Raw genomic sequence first — 20975 nt, forward strand, 5'->3', positions numbered from 1 at the left:
ACAAAACTTTGTTGTAACCGGACATACTGAAACTGTTATCACTCCCATAAATCAGTCATACCAGCATACATTTTTCAACATCTGTGTGAAAAAAATATTACTTTTCACCCGCTTCTGCCAAACACAGCATTGTGAAATAGGCTTTTTCTTTGTCACTGTTGTTATTATTAAAATACAATATTGTGTTTTATTTTTTCAATGTTGTTGGTTTTTTTACAATACCATGAGCTTTTGTACAGTATGGTGAGCTTTTTTTTTTTTTACCACAATGTTGTGGTATTAATATTGTGATAATAATCATGTTAGGTTGGATATCATTAGATATCTACTAACACTCACAAAAAATGTGTTTTGATAAAAAAAAATATAGGAGGGAAAAATATCATGAAATGTATGTGGGACTTTGCAACCACAGGATTTGAATTTGTGGGATCTTCTGATACACAGTCATGGGTAGATAGATATGTGATGTCAAAGAAAAGAGATGCATTTAAGGCTTAAAACTGCCTTTGGAAATGTAGCTTCTGTGGGCGCTACTGCATTATGTGATCACCAAAGTAGCTTTACTACGGAAAAGCTATTTGATGTTCAAAGCAGCGGCATTACGAGTATAGTACGCTACAGAGAAATGTAATTAAACTACTAATGGCACTACATGTAACTCCGCTACTGCCCAACACTGATCAGGTGATGAGGGTTATTCAAAACTAAAGCATGAGGTCAGACAGAGAGAGCCAAAAACTAAGGCAGAACTTCAGTGCAAAAAAAGCAACAGCATTATTGCTACATGTTTAAGTGCTTCGATTTCATTTGTTTCTAATCTTTTGTATGGTGTTAGATTGATTTTTCTCTTTTTGTCACCTTTTCCTCCCGTCATCTGCACCCTACTTTTTAGCTTTCATATTGACATTAAGTGTGAAGCTCACTCCAATAGCAGTATTTATTTATTTAATTCTGCTTTTATTTGGTTGCTGCCACAGTATATGCCTATTGCCACGGCAACAGTTTGTTATTTGTTTCAATGTATTTTGTGTTTTTCGAAGACATCTGAGGAGACAGATAAGTAATGGCCTTCCTGTGCCAAAAAAATTGTGTCATACACTGACTTACTACATTTTTAGGGCACACTTTTGTAATGCCATTGAAACCTAAAAAAAAAAAATAAAATTAAAACAAAAGAGGTTTCCTAAGAACACCGCCTGGCCACAATTGTTTCACATTTGTGTGACTTGAGCAACACTCTTAAGATGTTTATGTATTTATTTTTTTTTTTATCACACATGTATTGTCATGTCTCTGAAATCTGAATGAATAGTGAACTTTTTACACAGCAAAAATTGGAGTGTTAAAATTGCAGAGTTACATTTGTGGGAATTCATTTTATTCCCATAGTGTAATTTTAATGTTTTCAGAATTAAATTGTGTGTAGAGTTGATCGCCTAGAGTTAAATCACCTCCACACAGAGTGTTAGATTGGCTGCACCTTTCACCTGCTTGTCTCCAGTTTGAGAGAGACAAGTATCATTGGGAAATACTGTTTTGAAAGACAAAAGGAATTCGGGGCCATTAATTAATTTTCAGTTTGACTGTGGTCAACAATAACATAGCCTACTTCAAATGCTCCCCTCAAAAGAGGTGTTAAAGTAAACCATCGTTAACATCAGCTGTCATTGACACATAACCACATTTCGGCAAGTGCGCTTCCTTATTTTCGACGAGTACTTTATGAGGTGCAGCACGGTGGCTGACTGGTTAGCACGTCCGCCTCCCAGTGCATAGGACGTGAGATTGAGTCCGGGCTTCGGCCTACCTGGGTGGAGTTTGCATGTTCTCCCCGTGCTTGCGTGGGTTTTCACCGGGTACTCCGGTTTCCTCCCACATTCCAAAGACATGCATGGCAGGTTAATTGAACACTCCAAATTGTCCCTAGGTGTGATTGTGAGTATGGTTGTTTGTCTCTGTGTGCCCTGTGATTGGCTGGCAACCAGTTCAGGGTTTACCCCGCCTACTGCCTGAAGCCAGCTGGGATAGGCTCCAGCACCCCCGCGACCCTTGTGAGGAAAAAGCGGCCAAGAAAATGGATGGATGGACTTTATGAGGTGACCGAAGCCTCAAAGAAAAAAATCTGTCTGTGTACTTTTTCCGAGGGCCGGGCCAAAGTTACAGGTTAAATTTAATTATAACACCCAACTCCCTATGTGGCTAAATAGTGTAATGGTTAAAGTTACTACTTCCGGTACTGGAGTTCACTGGTTTGATCCCTGTTGTGGTAAATCTTTTAGGAGTCATATTTTAGGAGTGTCTGAGGAGAGTTAAATGTCTACTCTTGTAGTGTTAAGTAACTCTGCTTAGTGAGTGAAAAATGTACTCTCTCCCAGTATTAAATATTTTCACTATTTTACAAGTGTTGATTTGACTCTGGAAAGTGTGGAGCTATATAAACGTTGAACAAGTGTTGAAATCAAATCTGTGAGAGTCAATTCATCACTGGGCTTTTTGCTGTGTACATTCATCATTTTTGCTTGCTTCTGATCAGGTTCAACATCTCTTGATTTACTTCGTCTAAAGTTGACAAGCAGCTTCTGTTGTTATGTGCCAGTTCCGTGAGATGTTTTAGAAGTGGGATAAATCCATGTCGTTAAAAATTTAAAAGATTTATCTTTTGCTATCAATGAAGCTGTCACTATAGTTCCATGCTAGGCTTTTTAGATTCCAATGTGGTAATGTGATGGTGTGCAATAGCAAATGATCAAAATTGTGTCACTATCCAAATAATTGGACCTGACCGATTTGAGCACAACAGCATGTATGTGATATTAGCCTTATTCTTCTACCTCAGACCACCGTTACACACACAATTACACATGCACGCACACACACACACACACACACACACACATCCGCGCGCACAAACATACACACACTCATACACACCAGTTCACAATTAGCCCTGAGTGTTCTTGACTCTGCGTGTTAAGGACCTTTTGAAAGATTGGTGCTGTGGGATGAGAGAGGTATGAAAATTGAGAGATTACTCACTCTTCCCAGTTCACCCACGCACCTGCGTCCAAGTTCACCCCTTCCCCTCATCCATGTCATGTGATTAAAAACAAAATCCCATTTTGTGTTCTCAGGCCCACACATTGAGCTACAAGTTTAGAGTGGAACTCGATCTGTGGCTGTGTCCCATATCCGAGTCATTACCTTTTTACAACATACACAACCGTACAGACAAAAACAGCAAAATACACAACAACACTGCAAAGAGGCCATGTGTTAGGAGGATGATAGAGGGGTGACAGTTCACAGACACACAGCACAGGCTCATCCTGCACGGCAAATGTCTTTGAGGTGAATCTCGCGCTCCCTCTGCCTCGCTGGCTTACATGCACGCAGGCTACAAACACACACACACACACACACACGCATATTCATCTGAGCTGGCTGCCAAAATCAAAGAGTTAGAAAAGACTAAGGCTGCCACACACCAAATGGACACAGCAGAAACCGACTGAACTATCGCACAGTTTGGCAACTAGTTTGTGGCCAATGGTTTTGCTGCAATTAAAAACTGGTGTCTGCCTGTGAATACTATTGCAATGTCGCAGATCAAAAACGCCTCAATACATGGGGTGCGACACGATTCTAGGACAGTTTATTTGAACGTGGAACGATTCGATTCAGTTTGATTCAATGTGATTACGATTCCATTCGGAACAATGGTTATGAGAGGGTATGATGCGATGAGTTTCTCAAGCCCTTCCATGCATCCCACCTCGGGGGAAACCGGTGATGCTACCTACCAGTACACGAAAACCACACAGTAAATTCTGAAGAGTAAATTTGACTCTATTTAGAGTGAGACCACTTAGACTCAGTTTTAGAGTAATATTTACACTTGGAAGAAAATAAAATAAAGAATTGGGAAACACATAAAAGTCACTCAAGGTTTGAGGAATGGACTCACAACCTTCAGCTTGGGTGACTGCCACACTACCACCTGAGCTATGTCCCTTCTACTGTACTACCTGCCTATGTCCAAGAGGAGACCAAAAACATTGTTTTTTATTCCAGCTGACACGAGCGATATACTAACAACAGCTGGAGCTACGTAGCTCAGGGAGTAGATCGGCTGCTTCCCAAGTTGAAGGTCTTCAGTTTGTTCCTTAACCCTTGAGTGACTTTTACTTTTTTAGTATTATTTTTTTCCAGTTCTTTATTTTAATCTCTTCCAAGTGTAAATGTTACACTAAAACTTAAGGTGTACTCAGACCAGAAAAGTATTTTAGTCCGCTTGTTTGGTCCGGACCAAAAGCGGACTTAGTTTTTTTCGTCTGGTGCGGTTCATATTCACATTGTGCTTTTTGCAAGTTGACTATATTGCGTAATCGCATAGACCCGATCTGTGCTCCCATTGGACAAAAATGACGAGGGCTGAATGCTTAACGAAACCCGGAAAGTGAGGCAAACATGAAATTCCAACGTGCTGCATTACTGCTCGGCATATTTGTGACGTTATTAAATGCAAGATATTTGTGCGCATCAAGAGCAGCTCATTCCATGTTCCATGACACTGATTAATTTTGGAACAGCGCCGTCGATTGCGTGCAGTAACTGGAGGACCCGTTGCGCTCCGCGTGCCCCGCCCCCAACACAATATGCTGACAGCAGCGTAACTAAATAATAAATGAATGAATTTAGCACAATATTCACTACCGGGCAATATTTCCCCCTCGCGATGCTTGGCTACGGTGGCTTGTTAGGCCCAAAAAGGTACAAATGTCCTGCAGTTGGAGCGGATCAGCCGTGGTTTGTATTCAGACTGCAAAGCAAACTGCTCCAAGTGTGTTTGCAAGCGGACCGAGACCACCTTAAAAAGTGGGTCTCGGTCCGCTTGTTTGGTCCGCACTAAGATTCGTTTGTGGGTATTCAGACCATCAGTGTGGGAAACAAACTCTGGTCCATTTAAAGCGGACCAAACAGTGCAGGTCTGAATACACCCTTAGTCTATTTGGACACACTGTAAATAGAGTCATATTTACTCTAAAGAATTTACTGTGCACCAAATGTTCAGGGAAGCGGATAGTCAGGAAGAAGAAGTCGACCTAGAGGAATACATTTCATCAGTCCTGAGCTTCATCGCAAAATGTGCTGATAAAGTCTCCACCACCAAAAACATCACTGTCTACCTGAACCAGAAGCCCTGTCTGAATCCAGAGGTGCCAGCACCGCTGAGAGCTAGGCATGCTGCTTTCAGGCACGTGAAAACATGGTCCAAAAATACAGCACCACTTCAGCTCCACTGACACTGGGAGCATGTGGAACATCACACTCGCACTGCTTAACCTTTACCTTTGCTCATTGCATTGAGTAAAGCTCTCTTCTACCTGTGATGGATGAAGAGAGGCAGATCCTAAGTGGACTAAGTTGACAGTCAGACTGATGGCGTATGAAAATGATTGATACGATGAAAAATGATTGATCAACTCATCTTGAACCTCTAGGTGAAAATTGAGCCATGGGTGGAGAGATAAATTGATGTTTTTATTCTTTTGCAAAGTTACCGTGGAGCTGTGCTTACCTGTTGACTGAGCTTTATGGCATCACACTCATCAAATGGCTGCATATCACTTGCCTGTCCAGATTTGTGCATACATGCTTTGCACTCGTTCACCTTCTTCACCTTGAAAGTGGCCTGACTTAAAATTCAGTATTGATTCCAACAGTAGCTGCTCTATGTGTGGGGGTCAATGTCATCAAGTGGACCGCATTAATGTAATGCTGCTTGTGCTGCTAGTTTTCATGTTAGTGCTTGTGTGTAATGAAACAGCATTTTCTCTTGAGAAAGTTGCTTGGCCCCTTTGCCCTTCAGAGTCATTTGGAATTCCTCTGGAAGCCTGACCCTGACGGTTGTTTGTTTCTCCTCTCCAGAGAGCAGCAGAGGAATGGAGAGATTGGTTGTGTTCGTCAGGAAAAAGTCAGACACCTGAGAGGTGACATACGAAGAGTGACTTTAGGAAATTTTGACACAACACATTTGAGTTCTAAATAAAAAAAGAAGGCTGTGTCAACTACAGTTTTTGTGCTCATTTAATGCTTGACAGGCACATAATGATTTGTGTTGTTCATAAAACTCTCCAGTTGTAAGTAAGGCATGGTTTTCAGTTTAAATGAGATTTCAGTTTAAAGGAGATTTCAATTTAAAACTGACCAATAAAAGTGACCAATAAAAGTGACCAAATACTTCGCTAGGGCTGGACGATTAATCAAATTTTTTTCGAGATTTCAATTTTGGCTTTTCTCGATGTTTAAAACAATATAATAATAAAAAACAATTAATTGTATTTACAAGTTCCCTATGTTGTGAAAGTACCCTGAATGCACCATGGTGCTTGTAGCAAGCCCAGAGCTTTAATCTTTAAACTTTTTAATTACGGCCAAGTTAGAGTTAACTGTAAAACTAAACACACGATGAGAAGAGTTACATGCACTGTATATTTAAATACAAAACATGCATCGTTATTTAAAACATTGCTAGCCTAGCGCTAATGTGAATGGAGGATTCCATTCAAATACTAACTGAAAGTTAGCATCGGCTTTGGGAGTGATAGTCCTTCAAATAATGAATATTCACACACAAATGCTGTGGAAACACATACCCGCAGGCAAGATAATACTACTCAAAGCCTTAGCCTAAGTGTTGCTACTCGAGTACATTATATCTGTGGTAGCAGAATCCAAGGGGAAGGGAGGGAAAAGTAAACCCCATAAAGAAGTGACTGGCCCTGATGTGTGACTATCAACCAACAGTTCGGGATTCTCCGGGAATTCCCGATGGCCACTAGCCACCAGATGGACAAGCTTAGCTGATCCTGTCATGGGCCAAGAAACTTGGTGAAGACATAGGCGTACAGTTATCATGAAAATGAGACCCACTGTTACATAACAGTGGGTCTCAGAATGCAGAACGGCTCGCTCACAGACCCGTTTTCAGAAACAGGCAGATAACAAACGATGTACTTGATTGTTTAATTTCACACTTGATAGCCTGGGGAGGCACTCTAGGGAGACAAGCCATTAAAAAGAAGTTTCCACAATATGTTCCCTTTAAATATTGGTTTAAAACAATGTTTGCTGTTGCGAAAATTTTGTGTGTATTTGGGGCCAAGATTCCTATATTACGCGGTTCATCTTGGGCGTGGAACGTAACACCCGTGTAAAGTGAGCGAACGCTGTAGTTCCAAACCTTAGAAACCTCAATAATAATATTGTTAACTCTTTGACTGCCAGACGTTTTCAGAAACGGGTTGTCGCCAGTGCCAGCCGATTTAAGCATTTTGATTGATCTTTCAAGGTCCACAGAAAATGTTGTGTTTAGACTATGGAAACACACATACCAAATGAAAAATTGGACTCTCATCTTTCATCAGAAAAAAAAAGTTTGTTTCTACCTTATTCCGTTCTTCAGTAATCAACAATAGAAAATGGTTACTTTCACCGAAATTCTCTGTTTTGAAACAAAAAGCGGAGAAAAAGAGCTTTTTGTGAAACAATGTTATTTCATGCACTCTAGTGAATTGTACACTTCTTTTTGTCCATGAATGATGCCACAAACACCTAAATAGTGCTTTACATCTGTAAAACGCTTTCAACAACAATGAAAAAGTGTTTTTAGTTTGCAAAATACGTTTATTTCCATTCAACAGTGTAACAATTTGACAAAACAATTTCGCAAACTATTTATAAATGTGTGCAACTGTGGTACTACTTACCATTATGTGGATGTTTCAAATACAGTTTTTCTTTTTGTAACGCTCTCCTGCGTGCAAGAAGACGCCGTTGGACTCGCACAACAGTTTACTTTCACTTTCGCATTTGTCCGTTTCGCGTGTAAACGTTACACTTTCTTGACGGCCTTTTTTTTCCGGGAATAAATAAATAGCAAGTAGCAGACTGTACACACTGCTCCGATGAATATGCATTGGACTCGGGGCACTCTTCGTCGTCCGATTGAACGTCCGCCTGAGCGTTGTGCTCCGTGTTTTCCGGTGTCAGCATCGCTCGCCCGTGAACCTTTATGACGTCGTCATAGCCGCCGCGTCAGCGCTTCCAACTTCGGCGTCAACCTCGGAGTCACCATCATCATCATCGATGATGATCACCGTCGTCATCAATGTGCTCTTTATCGTTGGTCGATGTCTTTGAAAAAAACGGCTCGACCGTGAGCTGCTTGCAAGCGGCCGCCATTATGGCTTCTTCAGCCAATGTCCCCTCAACACTCTAGCCCCGCCTCACGTCTTCTACTGACGGCCACCCAATCTTGTCAAAAGAGAGTCATCGCTGCCCTCTAGGGGCCAAAAATAGTCATTAGGCACAACAGACTTGATGGAAACTTTCACCACAGATGCGGAAGGGTTCCCTCTACCCGTTTCAAAAAAAAAAAAAAAAATGGGTGGACGTCTTTTAACGTCTTTGGCGCTCCTCCGTAGGTTTTTGCAGAACGTCATTTAACGTCTTTGGCAGTAAAAGAGCTAAAATAAGATCTCATTGTATAGTTTATAGCATTTACTCCACCTGATATGAGCCTACTAGTGGTGCACCGGATCAAAAAATCACGTTTCGGATTGGACAACGGATTTGAGTCATGGATCGAATCGTTTTTTGGATCAGGAAAAAAAAAGAAGAACAATACAAGTTTGTCCCCATTTATTTTATAACAACACATCTTCCTTGTCTTGTCTTTGTGACACTGCAGAAAAAAATATTTCCTCGCCCCTTTTTTAAAATATTATTTATTTATCTAGTTATTGAGGTACCTGAATTAGTCAAGCACTAATTTCGCCACTTGTTTCCAAAATGCTACCTTACATGCAACTTACATGATTGAGGGGAGTTTTCAAGTACTGTGCCGCGACTATTGACCTTTTGCACGTGACGTCACAGCCCTCATGGGAACGCCTCCTCAGGGACACTGGACGGCAAAAAGAGCCACTTGCCTGTATTGTAACCATTGAATCTCATACAGCGTAAAGTCCTTTATCTAATCGATTATCTGTTCATATCTTGTTGTGCGGTCGGTTGTACAGACAAACAAAGGAGTAAACCAAATGTTGCTTTTTATCACATGCCTACTAATGAAGACGAATGACGTCGATTGATAGCAGCAATAACCAGAAAGGACTGGCAGCCCACAAAGTATTCACGGATTTGCAGGGATAATTTTTGGTACGGTTAGTAGATAAATGTTGTAATTAGTAGATAAATGTTCATACATTTTACTAGTAAACGTACACTCTAACAAAGATTGTAACAGAGGGGTTAATTACATGAACGAGCCAGATAGTTAGCGTGCACTCCAACTGCACGAACACACAGCCTAGTTTTAAAATGTAGCTTCTTCAAAACTATTAAGTGCATTTGACTGTTTATTAATGGGGGATTTCGTCTCTGTGCTTGGAGTTTTTCACTCTGGAGCCGGAGTCATATTCATGAAATTACAGCATAGCTTGCCACTACTATAGTCATTTGTTCCATGCTAGTAAACATAGTAACATAACATCATCACAGTGTTTCAAGATAGACTATTTAAAAATATGTCAGTTAGCATTACAAACAAGTTTAATATTGTCCCCGGTGTGAGCGTAGCATCTCGTCCCAGAGACTCAGCCAGCGACAAGCTTTTGAATCAGTTCCGATGTAAGTAGAAGAGACGGCATTGACTGCATAATGTTATAGGTCGTGCACTGTGAATTCTGACAAAGTCGGCGATTTCATTCCCATGGTAAAAACAGCAGGCAACAGAAGGTAAGGGGCTGTTTTTAAACTAGCGATCTCCAACTTAAGTAAATATTGCGCTCTATGAGTCCCGACTAAATGTGAAACTTCGACTGACAGACGAACTTCGGTTGAAGTAGTAGATTCCATGGCTCCGGGTCACGTCCACTTCCATTCAAAAATCATTTCCTTCCACCGTCCGTCATAGGGCAGTCACGTGATCACGTGACGTCGGTGCAAATGGTCAATATTGAATGTGGATTGACATTCAACAACACAACAAGTGTTCACGTTTTTTCCCCCACCAACCGATCCTCAGACCATGTGTGGCCATTAACTGTGGTGTGTGATCCGTATATAATCAACTTGATATATATCATTTTGTAAAGTGAAGCTAAATGAAACCTGCTGGTCTGCGCAATAGTAGGTAGGAAGGACGTTGGGAGAACATATCAGAGGGCAACAGCTATGAGAGAACAGCTCGAGAGTCATAGGTGAAAGGAGAGCACGAGGAGAGGGATGAGTTGGGAAAGAGAGCCGTGATTGGATAAATGGGCAGACAGGCAAAGTGTCAAGGGATAGGTGCAATCCTATTTTTACACATCTCCTTCTGGGAGGCCCGTCTCTCCTCATGTATCATAATGACAGAAACACCCAAACTCATTTGCCGCCCTTTTTTCACCCCTCTCACTTTACATCCCGCCCTATTGTTCCAGTTGAGCCCACATTGTGTTATGTTTTTGTGAATTTCATGTTTTACTGAGAATCCAAGCGTGTCTAATTGGAACGAATTAATGTTGTGTGATCTACAAAGCTCGCACATTGAAATTACTTATCGACTAAAGATAACTATTTGGAGCATGCACAATTCATTCAGACAATGAGCTCACACAAATTTGCACCCCCGGTGTGTGCAGCCTGCCTCTCCACGGCTGAATTCTCTTCTCACAGGTTGTGTGTGTTTTTCTTGTGTTTTTTCTTAAAGCAGCTACTTTGTCCTTAGTTGGTGAACAAAATAATTCTAATCTCAGAATTAACTTCTCACGTGTCTCTGGGCTTGTCCCTCCAAATTATTAAAAGTGATGTTTAGCTATGATTTTTTTTCCCCTTGAGCTTTGAGTGTGTGTATCTTTCATGTTGAGAATCAATTCGCACAGGCTTTCATTTGTTTGTGCTGCGCTGTTTACTTAGCCGTGACAAGTTTGTTGCAGCGATGCTTGTGTGTACGTTCTTTGTTGGAGCCTGATTAAAATCCCTATAGAGAGATTTATCATCTTTAGAGGGCAGAAAATACAAAATTACAAGCCCATCAATTCTTCTGTTTGATATCGGTCCCCATTTCGCAGGCCTTCTTTATCCTGACAATCCAGGCCTTTATTTACTTGCCACTCCACAGGCTTACCGATTCTGTGATGTTGGGAGGTCATTTGTCTCCATGTTAGAGCTCCCATGTCCCCTGCTTGTCCTATTGATTCCTCCAAACCCTGCTTCTCATTATCAGCACCATACCATCGTCTGAACTGTGTTTGGGGTATTTTGTCTAACTGACCAGAGGTAAGAGTCATAGGAATGTTGGGCATAGGGTGTAGTGCCCGGGAATTTAGAATGGAGAAGAGTTGCTTAGAAATGGTGAAAACTATCAAAAAGTAGATTCAAATTAACATAATGACTGAAAATCTACTCAAACATAAACTAAATGGTGACTAAGTTTGTGATGAAAAATGATTTGTTAATCCCTTAATGAATGGAGCGCTAAAGTCTGTTGTTGATTTGGTGCTCCATATGATGTGAACTGATCTCAACTTCTTGGTTTGCATTGACTGGGTGATGGAAATGGCCACTTGCAAGTAAAATTGCCATTTAATAATAATGTTTTTGATTGCAGCACCTTTTTTCCACATTGTGACCATTACAAGTCTCAATCAGCCTGGATCTTGCTTCGACAAAGAGAAACACTCTTTAAAAGTGAAAGACATTTATAGGACTCCATGTTCATCTCGTCTCAAACTCAGTCAATATCCATATATTCTTGTTTTTTATCTTTTAAAGTTTGAAAGGGATCAATTGACAATTGAGCTCTGGAGAGCGCTGACAAGTAATATGCACAGGTTCAATCTCTGGCATTAAGCTACTCAGATTTCTTGTGTTAGATATCTTTTTTTATTTTTAATCAATATGCTTCTTACTTCGACAAAGAAAATCCAATTGCTGAAAGTTTTATGAAAGATGATTAAATGAAATAAAAGTATATAAAAAGGCCTGAAGATAATATGAACTGGTTATAATGGGGATATAATGAGTCTATTTCTTTTAGTGACAAAGAAAAACAACCTTTTTGGATGTTGTAAAATCAGGCCACCCATGATGTAGGACTGCAATTAAAGAAACTGTGTTTGGGCGAACTTTTGTCCTCTTGTTTTGTCTTGTAAAATGCTACAGTAATAGTTGGAAATTCTGTAGCAGAAGAGAAAATGTTAATTTAGAAAATGCAATCATTGTCTTTGAGCCAATTGTTTTCATGAATCTTATTCACATTATCTGCATGGATAAAATGTAACAAGTGTCTTCTGGCTTGCTCCTATTGTTATTCGGCATTACGTTCTCTTGATTTACTTGTGAATGTTACCTTATTGCAACTCTAGTTCATGCCAGAGATACTATTGGAGTCGGCGCCATAAAACTGAAACAAAAGATGGACACACTTCCTCATTTAAAAATAATACTTACAAGTTACTTTATTAATAATTGTGTGAAGGCTGATGGCATATGCTATTATGATTTATTTATTTTTATTCCTCCCACTTTTTTGACGCAATTGTCCATCCACATAATTCATCTGATTCATGTAATTCCAATTTGAAAAATTCACCACATTGGGGTTTCCTTTTTTTCCCCCTTTAATTCAGGGTTTTCTATACAAGTCAACATTTTCACCTTCAAATTCCCCATTCATTCCAATTGAGGCTGAATTTCCTGACTTACATTATTCGCTCCTCCCTCAACATTACTCAACCGATTCAAACTATTCCAACTTCAACATGTGCAGATCATCTCAAGCCATCTTATTTTTTTTACTCCCATTCACAAAATTCACAAATTATCTAAAGCCCCAAATTTCATCCATCCATCATCCATCCTTCCATTTTCTTAACCGCTTATTCCTCACAAATATTTATTATTTACATATTCACCTCCAGTTTCCACATATTGACCGATCAAAACCGTTCCAACTTCAACTTCGGCTCATTCCATGTCATTCAATATCATTCCATATCATTCCACATGCTTCAATGTTTTTTTTATTCAGTCGTCACATGCAATTTCTCCAGAAATTGCAACTGTCTAGTTGTATTATTTAATTCTAGTTTTTTACCTTAGCAATCAAAGGCCTGTTTGGTAGATGATGTAAATAGCAAAACATTCCGTTCCCTGCTGGGCAAATCGGTGCCATGACGGCTCTCCACGCTTCACACTACCAGGCTATAACCCTTCTCTTACTCTTTGTGACTTTGCCAAATCCCTTCCTTTAGCATCTGTGTGTGTGTGTGCGTGTGTTCGCTCGAGTCAAGCATTCAAATGGCTGCAACATTGATAAACCCTTTTCTTTCTATTTGCAACTGGACTCTTGTTCTGCAATAAAAATAAGCAAAAAATGAAAAAATTTGGAGCCACAATTCTAATTACAGGAAGCACTCAACCTTCTGTACTCCACAAAATCCAGCTTCAATCCCCCTTTTTGATTTTAAATGAGGTATTACACACACCCTCCACTGCTTCTTGTGTGCAGCCATCCATGTATTTAGCTCAGAGAGCCCAAAGATGTCAATGATATCAGCCTAGTACAGAATTAGGCCCACAATCTACTGCTTGGAACATGATGACGAACATGATCATCTATGTCAAAATGCAACATTCTTTTATCGATATCTATTCTATCCACAGTATATTTTAGAAAATCTCACTCTTTGTCTCATATAGGCGGCTATAAAATGCATGTGCCAAACTTGGTTTTCCATTGTAGTAAAATTAAACAGTGTGAAAATGCTACAATGTCACTTTGGGGAAGGAAAACATCTGGTCAATGGTCACAATTTGCTTACAGAGCTGATCAAGGCTATACCTGTTGTGTGCCTCAGCCTTTGTATTTGTCTGTGTGTGCGTGTGTGTGCAAGTGTGTGTGCGCCTTCACAAAACTATGCTCGCCCCAAGCCCCCAATGTGCCTCCCAAAGTCCCGTCTCTGAAGAGCTATGACCATTAAGCAGCTGTTCACTTCTGAAGCTGCGCACACACACAAAAAATGAGGGGAAAGGGAGAATGCAAATGAGTCTCGATATGTGCAAGAGTTCTCCAGAGGGACACACTGTTTGGGTCAGAGACATGGAGAAGTGAATATTTGTAATGGCTCACAGACTGCACATAGTGTTTATGCGCACTGTGGCATTCACAATGTTACGTTATTATTTACAGCTCTTAAGTAACCAATTCTGTTCCTGTGTTTGTGTGTATATCGTCAGTGTGTGTCCAACACAAGGGCATTGATCTAAGAACACTTCTTAAAAAAAGAGGCCGCTTTTGTGTTGCTGTCCATGGTACTGTACTCAAACGTGAAAGTCAGGGGAGGACAAAATGTGAATGCCATTGTAGAGGCCATTGTTCCCCCCCTCTTTCTAAATTAATGCATTGCTCGGTTGATAGGAGCAGGGGTTATTTTTTATCATAAGATCAATCATTGAGCAACTAAATGTAAGTGAAAAATGGCGACAAAAGTGCTAGAAATGCAAATTATCAGCACTTGTAGAGCTTTATAAGTGAAGTTGTTTGGAGCTGACAAAGTAGTCTGAATAAATTTGGTGTTGCTTTTTCGTTGCTGAAATGCGATTATTATACAGAGTCAGCATGCTGATACTGTAATGAGAATGTATGGTCAAATGTATGAAAGAATTGAGTTTTACTTTTCATGTGCCCTAGTTTGTTTTCCCTTAACTCAGGCTTCATATGAAGCCAACATCAGTTATGCTGATGAAAGTAATGTGAGATTTTGTGTTATTTTTAATGCATGCACAAGGGGCTTGTGGGTTTACTTCTTGTGCTCCCTGCCTAATAAGAGCTTAACCTTATTAATCACATGAGTGTGTTGAGGGTGGCCCTGGTGACACTTGCACATGCTTGCGTAGACACACACGCGCACATGCAGGCAGAGGCATGTCAGTCTGTTATTAGTTAATAGCTCATTAGCACAAGGTGATTAATTACTCTGGCTTGGGTGTGGGGATCATGAGGATGGGGGAGGATGAAGTAGGGAAGGAAAAGGACCTTGGAGACAACCAAGCTTTCTTGAGGAGAAGAGTTGTAAAGGGTGCTGGTGGCTTCTTCTGCTATGCTTTCACCGCTATTGATCGTGCATTTTTAAACCGGCTGGAAGGGTCTTGCAAGTGTGTGTGTGTGTGTGTGTGTGTGTGTGTGTGTGTGTGTGTGTGTGTGTGTGTGTGTGTGTTTGCTGATACATCGGTGGGAGGAGGCATTTTGCTTTGCTGTGTTTATTCCTGTGTCTCACGGGGATCTGCTGCAAAGGTTAACTAGTCTTTTCTTAAGCTTTCAGCCTGATGACAAATGACCATGTTCAACCCAAGGGGGCACCTTACAGCACACCTTCCCTCTCCATCTATTCCCCTCTCGCTCCCTCCCTGCATCCCTCCTTCGTTCTCTTCTCCTCCATGTTTCAGTTCAGGAGGCAGGTGAAGGGTTGGAAAAGGCAAGCGAAAACAAAGAAAAAATATCACTAAGGAAATTATTTTTGAGGGTGGCTAGTGTTGACTGTTGAAGATGATTGAATAGTATAAGAAACACAAAGCGCTAAAGTTGCACCCAATACTTTCCGTACGCTGGTGTACTTGTTTTAGAAAAAAATCTAACAACAAATAATATAAATTTAATTAACCAGTTCCAGAATTGAAATGTCATCAGCATCCATCTTTCCGTCCACTTTGTAGACCACTTGTGGTCAGGATCGCAACCTCTGCTCCTTTAAAGGGGGCCACAGCACATACAGCCACATAATAAAATGTCAAAACTCAGTTGGACATATGGACGGGGAGAAACGAGAAATGATATGCAGCGCACATGGACTGTCACAGGGAAAAGGAGGCTAAGGCAAAGCCATACAAAAATGGTGATAAGGGATGCATATGCATTTTGTGGAATCTTTAATATGTAAGTCTGTGTCAAAATTTTCCATTTGCCACACCAAAACATATGGTTTCGTTGCCATGGAGACAGCCTCGGGTGGCCTACTCAGGAACACGAAGCAAATGAGAATGGGGGAAGTGATAATGGATAGTCCAGCATTCCCACACGGGAGAAAAGTTCCAGACAACGGTTGTTTTGGCGACAGGCAATACAAGAAATCAATTCTTATGTGGCGTATTGTCTTGCAACTGTAAAAGAGTAAGTTGACCAGTCATTGTAGAAAGTGGGAGGAATAGCCTAATTTTAGCCCATGCAGAGGTAAACTAAAGGTTATAGGGATTATGCACAGGCATAATGATGCGGGGTGGCAATGATGAACAACCTGATGAAGAAAATGTATCACTCTTTGTTGACATGCATGGCACATGCGCATACACATGTGCCATGCAGAGGCTCTTGAGAGTGAATCTGCGCATGTGTGTATGATAGAGTATTACAAGGTGTTGTCAAGAAAGCAATTTGTTTCTGTCTCGGATGAGTTTTTCATCATGACAAATTGATGTAAACCTCATCTCAAAATCCGCCGTCTCCCCCTGTGGCCCCACTGAGCCTACCTGGGCGCCACTCTCAGTTTTATTGGGATGAAGTCATAGCTGCAATCCCCCACCACACCCTCGCCGCCCCACCCCTGGCCCCGCCTCTGCTGTAAATCTAGTCTCGACACCTGTGTATGCAAGTGCGTATACCAAGGGAGCGAAACTGTATGTGTTCACGGCAGTCTTGATCCCCACATACGTATGTGTGAACATGCACGTACGTGCTGACACATACAAACCACCTATGCGCACGCCGGGGTGCTGCAGATGATAAGATCTGGCAATGTCACATGAAGAGGTAGAAAATGAGGCTAACAATGGCCTTCTGTAGCCGTGGCACAGAGGTTGGCATTTTTTCAATGTTGCAATTCTTACAGTACGCGTGCATGCACTCTTTTGTTCAATGGTTTCTGCAGATGTTCAAAGTGGGTTTATTGATGTTCTCACTGTTTTCAATCACTGTCCACCTAAAGGTCTGTGTCGTTCTTCTTCTGCTGTTCATGGTTCATTATCCACATCAGTGTCACAAGCACTGAAAAATGAACATGTTTTTTTAAGTCGGTTGTCTGAATGTATAATCCCTGACTCTCGTATGTACCATTTCTTTTTCCATAAAGCGTACAAATATTCTAATGAATTCAAAGTTACATCAAACCTGCTGATTGAAATAAGACTAGATGGCTGCCCTCTGCTGGATAATACGGGGACTCTGAGTCACATGGACGCATTAGAAGGGTTGTTAATTTTCATTTTATTAAGTAGCCTTCACATCAACTGATGTTTAATGCATCAGTTTATTCATTATTTATCTAATAATGACCAAAAAAACATCATCTTGAAAGTAATGTGTTGTCTGAAAGTGATGACTGGCTGATTTGTCCACTCTTTATTGCAGCGTTTACAAAGTCTCTAGAGGTTGCATTGAGTGATTATTTTCTATTATCTTGTATGTTGGCTCATTTTGAGAATGTATGTACAATTGTCCATCCCATGAGAGAGCTGACATACTATTGGCTTAATCTCTGCAGTTGCCTCTGCCCTCCTTCCTCTTTGATTACGTTTTATTTTCCTTCTGACCATTTCTCTCATACATTCTTCAATCACCTGCTCTTCTCATTGCATCCTCATTCCTTAACCTATCATGACCACATTTTTTGTTTTCTCTCCAGAAAACACTCCTGTGGTCAATAACATTCTGCCACTCACATTGTCACCTCACCATTCTCTCCGAGCAACACTCCTTTGTTTTTGTCTCCCGTGCTTTTCTCCATCCCTTTGGCTCACTCATTAGCTCTCACAGTCGCTCTTTCTCCCTCTAGATCGGAGAGAATGGCAGAGAGAGAGCGAGAGGGGGGGAGAGAGAGGAGGGAATGTGTGCGCGATGAGTCTGCTCTCAGTCTCAGCCGTGACCAGATGGAGGATGGAGCTGCAGCCACATCTCTCCCTCTCTTCTGCTCAGCCTGCCACAGGCTGAAAGGCTCTCTCTTCTCCATTCCCAGTTTCTCCTCATCCATCTAGTCCCCTTGTGCCCGCCTTGACCTTGATGTGTGACGGATTGAGCTAAAAAAAGGAAGAAGTGTGAGCGTTGCAAAAAGACGTGCAGTCTCCTGGCAAAGGGGATAGCAGCACAAAGCTCCGTGGTCATTTTTTTTTCCCGAAGCATGTTGGTGCGCAGCGTTGGTCTCCGCAGTGCAACAGCTACACGTGCGTTTTAGTGTCTTGTCCCACACTGCTTGAGTGTGCTTCTATAGAGCTCCTTTTCCTTCTGCCTTTCTGGCACTCAGCGAATGGACTGAGCTTCTCAAAGCTTGCCTCAGAACAGCCTGAAAGAGAAGATAGAAGAACGGCGGGAAAACGTGGGGCGACAAACATTGAGAAATAAGACAAGGGCTCTCTGACGAGAGCGGAGCGGAGTAGAGGAGAGGACATAAGGGTGTAGAGGGTTCATCAGAAAGCGATAGAAGTGCTAGCGATGCATCACTCAGGCAACACAGGAAGAACAAAGACCCTCTCTCACGAGACAGGTAAGACCCCCCCAGACACTTGTCATTATACAGCAGTCCCATACGATTGTGCTGCGGCATCTACAGACCATTCCGGCGGTAACAATAGAGCCTTGATTTCACTTGACCAATGTGCTGATTTTTAAAATTGTCGACCATGTTTTTAATTTTGTTGAACTTTGCTTTATGAATATCTATGTGTGTGTGTGTTTACGTGGTGGTCATACAAACAAACTTGGCTTTGATGTGCATTCCAAGTTCTGAGTGTCAGTTGACATTCTGCAAGTGTGTGTGCGTATGTGAACGGTTTGGCCATTAATTTGAAGTCATCGCTGAATTGTGTGTGTGTGTGTATAAGCGCACTTTTGTGCCCCCCAGCCTTGTGGTGATCACCTTTTGAGTTGATGGTAATTATAGTGAGTGGCAGGTAGCTGATGGCAAGAAAAGTATGGGGCTCTGGTTGCCCTCTTTCACTTTATTTAATTTATGCATGTGTGAGCACCTCAGTTTACAAGGTTACTTTCAGTTATTTGCCTCATTAATTCAAGGTTGATTAATAAATGGACTTCATTTGTAAGTTTTCAGACTTGTTTTGATCTTTTATTTTTATTGTTAGTGTAGTGTTTATGTTATAGAGAGGGAATATATATATTAAGGGTGTCAAAATTAGTGCATGAATTTGAGTTAATTTAAAGTTCCTTAAATGCCACTAATTTTGTTAACGCACGATTAATGACCGCCCTTTACTTGGAAAGCCTGTTCTGGGGGAATTCCAGTTGCAACTCAGCAGACACGTCCACGTCAAAATTTAGCAGTAATAAATGGAATAATAATGTATATATTTGTAGAGACTGGGGTCAAGTTGTATTTTGCAATTTTAAAAATGTGCATAATTTCACAAGTTACTTCATGTTAAAGATTAGATAGCTCTAGAAAAATGCACTGAGCTGTCACCGTCTTACAAATGCAATTATGCCATCTAGTGGCAGAAAAATGACCTCAACGCAAATCAATTTCCATCCATCCATCCATTTTCTTAACCGCTCGTCCTCACAAGGGTCGCGTCGCGGGGGGCGCTGTAGCCTAACCCAGCTGGCTTCGGGTAGTAGGCGGGGTACACCCTGAACTGGTTGCCAGCCAATCACAGCAAATCAATTTCACACTCGTTTATTTTTTTTTACAGTACAGTCAGTACATCTTTTAAATTTTAGCTCAAATTTATGAATTATTATGAAATTACTGTATCAATGACTAAAAGATGCAAACATATTTATATTAGTTTAACATTAGCCCCCCCACACACACACTTTTTATATTAAGAGTATGAAAACTTAAAAATATATATTTTATTATACATTTTATTCAAGAGTATGAAAACTTGGCTTGCACTATAGCCAATTAAACCATTCCTTCAGGCTCTCACCATCTTTGATACATTTACATATCTGACAAACATTATCAATAGAAAACATGCACACACGATATCCAGTCACACACACATACACTCACGTCCAGCCCAGCGGTAGATACCCCCAAATGTCTCTTTCTGATTGCTCCAGCTGACAGAACATGATTGGCATGGTAGGCTTCCTGTGGTATCCATGGTGACTAATTAGGAGGGTCCTGACTTGAAGACTGATGACAGATCAGTGATTCACTTCCTGATTTACAGAGTGGGTGGCCCTATTGGCTGTCAAGTTACCCCCCATCCACACTTGTTACCTCATATGTCACATGTATTAAATAAATTGAATTACACTCATGCTCCCATTTTACGTGTTGTGTAAATGAAGACAGATGGATCAAGCACCCCCGTTCGTGACACTAAACAAAACAGACATGTATAAATGCTGATGCTGAATGAGAATGTGTCCAAGGGCCTTGTGAGAGAAAAATGTGTAATTGAGTCCATCTGTGGCACAAAAACAGAGCGAAAAAAAGAGTGACACAGACAGAGCGCCATCTGTGGTCACCTGCACTTCTTCAAGGCAAAGGCCCCCCCACCCCTCCTTTTTTTTCATGGTGCCAAGGCGATCTTTGCATGCCGCCTAGGTGTGTGTGTGTCTGTGTGTGTTCTCACAAAGATGGCGAAGGTCCAAAGCAGCTTTGTCGAATGGAGCAATAGCCGTTGCATGGAATTTCACGGAAGTTTCATTTGGCTTTTAATTCAGCATCAGATCATTTCAAACATTATAATGGTACATTCAAGGTTATTTTATTCATAAAACTGTGTATTTTTACACGATACAACAGGAGCACAAGCAAGAATAAAATTAGGCATATGCAAAAAAATAATAATAATTGAAAAGGTGTTTTATTCATTCAGCAAGATAAATGAATGATAACAGCTAAGAAGAGAGGAAAGCCTTCCCTTTAATTGTCCATCCTGCCCTTTCCTCTCTCTGCTCTCTGCCA

At 41.0% G+C, this 20975-nt stretch overlaps 1 protein-coding gene across 10 annotated transcripts in view; it reads left to right on the plus strand.

Annotated features, from left to right (window-relative positions):
- The window catches only part of tenm2a (teneurin transmembrane protein 2a), a 266084-nt gene that overhangs the window by 102211 nt on the left and 142898 nt on the right, over positions 1–20975 (plus strand). For 2 of the 10 annotated variants that reach the window (XM_077577343.1, XM_077577344.1), the window contains exon 1: positions 17975–18581. The exons of the other annotated variants lie outside the window; for them this stretch is intronic. In XM_077577343.1, coding sequence (XP_077433469.1) covers positions 18530–18581 — 52 coding nt within the window. In that variant the 5' untranslated portion in view covers positions 17975–18529. Of the gene's footprint in view, positions 1–17974; positions 18582–20975 lie in introns of those variants that run through there. 10 annotated transcript variants of the gene reach the window in all.

This window comes from Vanacampus margaritifer, chromosome 10, assembly GCF_051991255.1.
Source record: "Vanacampus margaritifer isolate UIUO_Vmar chromosome 10, RoL_Vmar_1.0, whole genome shotgun sequence".
NCBI classification, from domain to species: Eukaryota; Metazoa; Chordata; class Actinopteri; order Syngnathiformes; family Syngnathidae; genus Vanacampus; species Vanacampus margaritifer.